The 8832-nt window shown below is 39.4% G+C and overlaps 1 protein-coding gene across 1 annotated transcript; it reads right to left on the bottom strand.

The window, feature by feature from the left end:
• Positions 1 to 329: 329 nt before the first annotated feature.
• MRPS7 (mitochondrial ribosomal protein S7) lies at positions 330 to 5679 on the bottom strand. The gene is made up of 5 exons (XM_032209450.1): positions 5569 to 5679; positions 4862 to 5053; positions 3419 to 3482; positions 2469 to 2636; positions 330 to 1061 (listed from the first exon to the last, which is right to left on the bottom strand). Exons 1-5 carry the CDS (start codon positions 5643 to 5645, stop codon positions 840 to 842), a joined length of 723 nt encoding a protein of 240 aa, XP_032065341.1. The 5' UTR covers positions 5646 to 5679; the 3' UTR covers positions 330 to 839.
• Positions 5680 to 8832: the final 3153 nt, after the last annotated feature.

The raw sequence follows: 8832 nt of genomic DNA, 5'->3' as shown, positions 1-8832 counted from the left end.
GGCTCCAAGCCACTGTGCCCGGCTCTTGGGGAGCCCGCACGCAAGAGAGCAGCCGCCCGGCAACCCCAAAACAATAAACCCTCCCCACATAATAAAGCCCAAGCCATATTTTGTAGGTAAAAAGAAAATAAGACCCTGTCATATTTTCGGGGAAACAGGGTACCTCCAGAAGGTATCAGCAAGCTTGAAACATTTCAATCAAGTAGAATTTGTGTGTTATAGATAAGGGACTTATAATTTAAAATTAGTACTTGTTATTTAAATATAAATGAGGTAGAATAAGCTATAAAGTAATTTTTATACTGGATTCAGAGAAGACCCCCCACCTATATTTTAAGGATAAAAATTGTATCATTTATTTTTGCCAATAAGATAACGTACAATATATGTAAACAGAGACAAATATTCATTCTACTGATCTGTCATTCATGTTATTTTCCGCAAAAACTTACAATATTAAGGTTTTTCTTCACCAGATATACAGGGACAAATCGGAAAGAAGTTTGCATTTTTACTATTTTTCAGCTCTGATCGCTTTCAATCACTTGCTTGTTTGGAAATTGATGAACACAAGCATTGGAAATAAACAATGATTTGTATTGATGATATCACTTGAGCCATGACATACTCAAAACTGGTCTCTCTCTGAGCTTTGTAAAGGGGGACACTGATTTTCTTCAGCTCATATTCTTTGATGAGAGTTGATTGAGAAGCAGGCAATTTTCTGCTCAGACTAGTGCTTTGCAAAGAAAAGCACATGGAATGAAAACAACAAAACATTGTCTTTTCTGGCAGCAAAAGCCTTAAGTCATCAAGCACTGGATCCAACAACACATTCTTTACCCCCAACGATAATGAGCAAAGGCTCGGTTAGCTTCTGCCATTTTGTGCAACTCATGTTTTTTTTTAATCACATTGCCGTTATTGTTGGAGGCTTCCAGCAGCTCATTTGAGAGCTTTTCAGGCATTAATGTTCGCCTATGCTTGTTTTCTCTGCATTCTGTAATCATCCACTTCATGGCTAAGAATCTCCGCCGACTGATCTTTAAAGGAGTTGGTACCTGAAAAAAGCAAAAGGTGGGGTTCAATATACTTTACTATCATAGCATGCTAATGAAATTTACAACAAACCTACATCTTTGTCTTCAAAAAAATGTTGAAATCAAGAGTTTTGTTACAAAAACTATTCAATGTTGTGTGAATATTTTGCATGTGTTATGGCTTGCTTTTGGTGTATGCCACCCAGAGTCACATTCTTTTGATGTACGCCACCTAGATACAAAACATGCAGAGCAATAGGGTGGCCCTATAAATCAGTGCAACAATTCTGGGATCTCCACTTAGAACTAAAGTGGATGAAGGCTGTTTTCCGCAATGTTATGAACTCTTCAAAATGCAAGAGGAAATTCTCAGAAATGTTTTCCCTTATATATAAATATGCAGAAATGTATGCAAGAATCCAGGTCTACTGAAGATGACGCCATGCAATTTTAAAGCAACTCAAAAGAAAAAAAAATGCAAACAAACTTTTGTCTCAATAAAATTCAATAAACGCACGTAGCAAACCTGCCAATCCATAGATGGAAACAGAAGTATCTTGAATCCCAATGGAAACATGACTTTTTATACTATTGATCTATTATAATTTCATATTTAAGTTACAAACCATGCAAACCCAACTGGGTTGAGTTGGAGGAAATTAGATGTGCCTGATACCAGGGTGTTAGTTCTTTAAAGGACTCATTACCTATTTTATAAGCCAGTGATGGGCAACCTTTTTGGCGTGGTGTGTCAAAAATCGGCAAAAAATCGAGCATAACTCGCGTTGTGTGTCACTTCGACAAAAACATAATTTTGCGCAATTTATAGTTGCTGCTAATGGCGCTCACAGTTCCTGTTGGCACTCCGCTGTTCCCTGCTGTGGTGCGGTCATAACCGACAGTCCCAGGAGTAGACTCTCTGTGCTGGCCTGACTGGAGAGAGGCGCGCACTGTTCCCGCGCTCCTCTCCTGCGGGTCCTCCCTTGCCGCGCTGATGACGTGTGTGCACACGGCACGCACGCCTTACCAGCAGCCCCTGCGCTCAGAAAGGGGCGGTGGCGATACAGTAAGTGAGTGTGGGCGGGGGAGATCACACGTCCCGCCCCCCCCCCCCGTTCCTCCAGCACAGATTCTTTCATCCTCGGCGGCCGTGCAGGAGCCGAGGATGAATCGCATGAAATCCTGTGCGTGTCACCCCAAATGGCTACGCGTGTCAGCACTGACACGCGTGTCATAGGTTCGCCATCACTGTTATAAGCCATCATATTGCTTGGTTTTGGCTTGGCTGGATAGGTGATTGTGATTTATAATCTAGTATTTATAACTATGTATTACGTGCAAAGTTGGTCATTGTGGCACAGTCACTAAACAATGGTTTTAAAAACTCAATGCATTCCGTTAACTCGGCATTCTCTATTTATAACTTACCTGATACTTTTTACCTCCTCTTATGATACCTGCAAGCCCAATTACAGGTTGACAGTTTTCAATTGCTTGATGGAAGATTTTGTAAGGGTTGCACTCAATTTTTTCTTTCATTTCCTCATCTGCTTCATGATATTTCGCAAGTTGCTTCCTCTTAATGGCCTCTAAAGTCTTAATCCCCCCCCAAAAAAGTAAAGGAAGGATTGCTCACTCAGCAATATGATTTATTCAACATGGAACTAATTTCAATATGCAGATGGACACTAATCACTATTACATCACTACATTTTGTTTTACATAGGGTATGCAACTTACAAATCCATGACATTTGAGAAAGATTCAAAGAGCAAAACCCCAACCTTTCCTTGGCTACTAGATGTAATAAAGAATTTCTCAATTCTCAAAGCTATTGATTTCTAAAATAATACTGTCTATCAGCAGGGCCTTAGAAAGCATAATTATAAATTAGAATGAATATGGTGACACAGATGCATACATGTATATGTTTGCTTTAGCTAATTATATACACTGTACTATTGTACAGTACATTCTATGTTTTTCTGTATTTTTTTTACTTACTTTTTAAGCATGTTATGGCTTTTTTGATAATGTACTGTATCTTTTTTGTGACTTTTGTCTTTTTGTTTTCCTGTTATCTTTTAAAAGCAATAAAAGTTACAAGAAAAGAAAATTAAAAAGGCTTTAGAAAAATTCCAAACCTGCTTCTACAATAATTCTGAAAGGCAGGTTTAAAAATACGGTGCATAAAGACAGACCTACATATAATTTATTATTCTTTTGACATTTGATAAGCAAACTGAGGAAATAACTGAATATGCAATAGATTGTTAAAATAAGGGTAAGCACTTTTTAATATAACCATAAAATAGGGATATTATGCCCTTCCCATATGGACAATAATCAAGGAAAGGTATGTGAAACATGAATTGTACCTGATTCATGATGGTACGGGCCAAAAGTTTATCACCTCCTTTCATCATCATGTTAATAAATCTGCTGTAATGACAAAACAGAAATGTTTTGAAACCATCCGTTTAATGAAGTTTGAAGTTATGATGAAAAAAGTGACTTGTCCTCAGACTGATAACTGTTGCACCACCCCTCCCCCACAATCACAGAAACAAAATTCAGGCACTTAGCAACCACTATGTATTTATTATAGTTACAGTGCTTCAGAGCACTGTTTGATCACTATTTCCAATGTTCCCACCTGGCTTCAACGTGGAAATCTGGTTTCACTTAATGAACAATGTGGTGTATTTAAAAACTGCAATGGTTTGCTTAATCACCATGGCCAAAAGGTCATAAATCAGGTGCAGTTCACTTAACAACCTCCTTCCTCTGCAATGGAAATTCTGGTCATGTTAAGGACTACCTGTAGTACTCAGTCATCTAAGTAATATTCTATAACATAAAACTTTCATAATTAAGTAACTAAAATTCTCCAACTTATAGATATTATTTGAAAACTTAAACAAAAAATTGGATGGATCAATAATGGCTGTGCAAACTCAATATAATATTCAAAAGTAGGAAATAACAGTTGGATTGATTTGCAACTCAATGAATTGTAATCTGATTTGGAACCTGAGCTGCTGCTGTCAGATGTGAAAAAGAAAGCACTTGGTTTGGAAAATGCACATCTGCCACAAAAGATTAAAAGGAATATGAATATTAAAAATACTAAAATAATGGAATTGATGAAGGATGGACTGGACTTTCTTGGCAAGAGAAGTGTTGTGTTTTTAAGGAGAATTTTTCAACAGTGAATGTTGCAGACACATTTACAACAGACTAATGAACTTTGGAAATGAGATGCAATTGTTGGGAAAGTTCCCAATTAAAAACCTGAGGAAAAGTTTCAATATAAAGAACCAAATGGGCATATCTGATCCTGGACAATCAGAGATAATGACTGGGGTAATTTGTGATAAATAAAAAATTGTTGTAAGCTTTCTACAAGTAATTTACAGGAAACAGACTATTAACAGAAGCCCCTGAATTCTAACTTTCTATTGTTTAACTTGTTAACTATTTTTTCTTTCAAATACATAAAGTACGACAGGTCAATTGGTTGCAAATAGATGCAGAAGCTTATAACTTTTGGACTTGCTGCAAACAATCTGTCAGTATTTAATTAGGGACGTTTTGTTTTTTGATGTTTTATTTCACTTTGTTAATGTTCTTGTTGTTTTGTCTGTATATTTTCTTTTGAATTATGTAATATATTTTGAATAAATTATTAAACTATAAATTATGTTTTATTCTTTAATCATTTTCCTGCACCATTTTTTAATTTCAGTTTGTACTAGTTTTACCATTATAAATGTAATCTTTAATAAAATTAGTATTAAAATGATTTTAAAAAACCAAACCTTATCCCGGGATCATAAAACACAGAACTGGTGATGCTGGATTCGGTGGCTTTTACCGGCTGGATTGTTTTCAACTGCCGTTCATTTTTTTCCTCCTCTGACATTTTCTCTGGAGATTTACGATAACTTTCTTTATTCACTTCTGGATCAATATATGTAGGATTGTATCGGGTCCATCTGACTTGAGTCAGCCTACAAAGGATTTGATGAGCAAAAAACGATTGTCAACACCAATATTTTCAACTTCCAGCACATGAAAATCTAGAAGGCTGCATATAGCCTTCCTTTCTCACGTGCAAGTCTCCCTGGTCCAGTCTCTCGGGTGCAACGCCCAAAGCTAGCCCGAACAAAGCGAGCAGAAATAAACCCAGTTGGTCCCGATGACTTTAGACGTTGCATGCAACTTGGCTGACCTTGAAAAGCTTAAAAGGGGAAAGAAGCCACGCCAACCGCTTGCACAACATTGCGTGATTGTGGCCACGTAGGAGACGAGGGTAATTTAATTTTAATTTCACAGAAGGCATTTGAGGATTTCCTCCCACCGTTTCTATGCACGTTCCCGCCTGGCATACATGTCTGCTTGAAGGAGCCATAATGCTTAAGGGCGATTCTGGTTAGGGAACCAACATTAAATCCAACCCCCCTTTCTCCATTGCATGGCGTCGTTTCAAGCCTTTCCCTTTCTTTGCTGCTCCTCCCTTCCTTACCCGGGTAGCCAGAGCTTCCGAGAGCCACGGAGCTGCCGGACCAGGTGCCCCGCTTTCTCCACCACGGGGGACGCCATCTTTCTTCAGGACCTCGTCGAGGGCTGTCCAAAGGACCGCCTGGAAGGGGAGGAGCGCCGTTGCTGTGGAAACGGCCTTCTGGGGACTTTCCCCGCCCCCCCCCCCCATTCCATGAGCCCATCAACTGAGGCGGGCGATTCCTTCTTCGCTTTTTAAATTTTATTTTATTTTATTTCATCAAGCATGTATTAGATAACATATATAAGTATAGACATGATTATGAATACATGAAATGAATACAAATACAAGGGAATATTAGGACAGGGACGGTAGGCAGGCTGGTGGGCTTATGCACGCCCCTTTCAGTAACAGACCTATTAGGAATGGGGTGAGGTCGACAGTAGACAGTCTAAGGTTAAAGTTTTAGGGGTTTGGGGAAGAAACCACAGAGTCAGGTAGTGCATTCCAGGCGTTGACCACTCTGTTGCTGAAGTCGTATTTTCTGCAATCGAGTTTGGAGCGGTTCACCTTAAGTTTGCATCTATTGTGTGCTCGTGTATTGTTGTGGTTGAAGTTGAAATAGTCATTGACAGGAAGCACGTGGTAGCGGATAATTTTGTGTACTACCCTTAGGTCAGACCAAAAGTGTGGCGTAGTTCTAAGTTGTCTAAGCCCAAAATTTAAAGCCTGGTGGCATTAGGTATTCTTTGCCGGCAGCGGAGTGGAGGACTCTTCTCAGGAAATATCTTTGCACTCGCTCAATTGTATTAATGTCTGATAGGCAGTGCGGGTTCCAGACAGATGAGCTGTATTCGAGAATTGGTTTAGCAAATGTTTTGTATGCTCTGGTTAACACTGCAATATTACCAGAGAAGAAGCTACACAAGATTAGGTTAACAACTCTTAATGCCTTTTTGGCAATGTTATTACAGTGGGCTCTGGAATTTAGATTATTAGATATGAGTACTACAAGTTCCTTAACATGCTTAAGCAAGAGGGCTATCTCTGCTGAGACATCCGTATATGCTAACGTTCCCTTCTTGGTGTATCTGTAAAAAAGTGCAACAACAAGTTTTACTTGCTTGTGTAATTGTCTCAATTTCTTGCTGAGGTAGTGAGTGGACATCCTTCCAATCCTGGCCAAGTGCTCCTCGCTTTTTCAAGTGGTAGAAACAACACGCTGGTTGGCACAATAAGTCAAGGATGAGACATTAAAAAATGGGGCTAATAGTAGCTGCATCCAAAAAATACTCATCGCCAAAAGAAGCGGTTCTAAGGAAAACGCAACTGAGCAAGTCGGCTGGGATAGAACTTGGAACTACAGCTCCCAAAATGCCAGTGGCGGGAGTTGTCTCCTTCACTTCTTTGGAAGATGCAGTACTGTGGGAGGCTGGGCCACACTAGGAATAGCAATAGCAATAGTAATAGCAGTTAGACTTATATACCGCTTCATAGGGCTTTCAGCCCTCTCTAAGTGGTTTACCGAGTCAGCATATTGCCCCCAACAACAATCCGGGTCCTCATTTTACCCACCTCGGGAGGATGGAAGGCTGAGTCAACCCTGAGCAGGTGAGATTTGAACAGCCGAACTGCAGAACTGCAGTTAGCTGAAGTAGCCTGCAGTGCTGCATTTAACCACTGCGCCACCTCGGCTCTAAAGACTCATCCTTGCTAGTTTGTGATAGTTTGCCCTATGGTTGCAAGAAGATCCCTCTGAAAAAACCATGGAAAACTACAGCCCGTGCAAAATGTGTTTTGTAAGCCCCCTCTTATCTGTTTTGGATCAACAAACTATGTTGTAGTTGGTGTGCACAGGGTATTTATTCCAGGGGAAAGTGAAGACTGTGTGCTTTTGTTCATCACTGAAGGACTGGGGAAAGAGTACAGAAAAGAGCAAATAAATAAATAAATGAAAGAGAAAAATCTTGAACATAGAATGTTCACAAAACTTGGTTCTTATTTTTAGTTTTAGGAGTAGAAAACGGGAGTATGAAATGTTCCTTTCTGCTTAAAATTAAGAATTTGGAGTCATCCAATAATGGCTAAGACACTGAACTTGTTGATCAGAAAGGTCGGCAGTTCAGGGGTTTGAATCCCAACTCCTGGTAGCGGAGTGAGTTCCCGTTACTTGTCCCAGCTTCTGCCAACCTAGCAATTCGAAAGCACGTAAAAATGTGAGTAGAAAAATAGGAACCACCTTTGGTGGGAAGGTAACAGCGTTCTGTGTGCCTTCGGTGTTTAGTCATGCTGACCACATGACCACATGATCTTCGGACAGCACTGGCTCTTCGGCTTTGAAATGGAGATGAGCACTGCTCCCTAGAGTTGGAAACAACTAGCACATATGTGTGAGGGGAATCTGTACCTTTATCTTAACAAATTTGAAAGGCGATTCAGGAAAAGAAAAGACTTCACATGATAAGCTATAGACTTATGGAGTTCATTGCTATAGTACAAGCTAACCCTGCACTAGTGGGAATACGCTAGGAAGAAGAAGATGACTACAGTACAAGCTGAGGTGTGTTAATCCCTTAGTTCAGATGGCTTTAAATATGAATTAGTCATGGGAGAGTATCATTGGCTAATATAGAAGAAAACTGGGGAAGGCAGTTGAAGTCCATCTCAGAGCCTGTTCAAATTCACATCCTTCCTTCTTCCCTTAGGGCTATTTGTCCCATAGAAACAATTGATTTTTTTTAAAGTTTTTTTTTATTGAACAATTATATTATTTTAATATGAATTGGAAAGATGTGTACCTGGAAAAACAGACTGTTACAAACAAAAGAACGTAAGTATTGGCTGTCATAACTGAATATACTTGTGCTGTTTAAGGGGTATTAGTCTAGGAATTAAATACTGTTTCTTTAAGGGACTGCCTCTCCGGTAATAGTCTTGCCTTCTGGGAAATGTGGTTTTATGTCACGTGATCACACCTGTGTTTTTGATTGGCTACTGGGAGTTTACTAGATAGTGCAGCTCAAACCCCGGGCATAGTGCAACGTGCTTTTCTCACCATGGTAGTAATTCTACCGTGTTTTTTTCTTCACTATATTACATAAATAGGACAAATTAAGATCAATTCGAAAGAATCTCTTCATGACTCTAAGTGACTGATTTGAGAATGCCTGATAATAAATCTGATCTGCTTGAACCTTTGCGCAAAGTTTATCTGTCTGAGAAGAGCGATCCACTTGGACCAGAACAGTGAAAAAATGGTATTTTTGCAACCAAACTTCGTTTGAGTAA

This window comes from Thamnophis elegans, chromosome 2 (genome assembly GCF_009769535.1).
Source record: "Thamnophis elegans isolate rThaEle1 chromosome 2, rThaEle1.pri, whole genome shotgun sequence".
NCBI lineage: Eukaryota > Metazoa > Chordata > Lepidosauria > Squamata > Colubridae > Thamnophis > Thamnophis elegans.
This window is presented reverse-complemented; position numbering and strand designations above follow the sequence as displayed.

Bases quoted from the DNA above. Each gene is read 5' to 3' on its own strand.
- MRPS7 (XM_032209450.1), bottom strand. From the start codon at position 5,645: ATGGCGTCCCCCGTGGTGGAGAAAGCGGGGCACCTGGTCCGGCAGCTC. The intron at 2,637-3,418 runs GTACAATTCATG...GGGGGGATTAAG, and splicing joins CCCGTACCATCATGAATCAG to ACTTTAGAGGCCATTAAGAG. The intron at 1,062-2,468 runs GTAAGTTATAAA...TGCTTTTTTCAG, and splicing joins GAGGAGGTAAAAAGTATCAG to GTACCAACTCCTTTAAAGAT.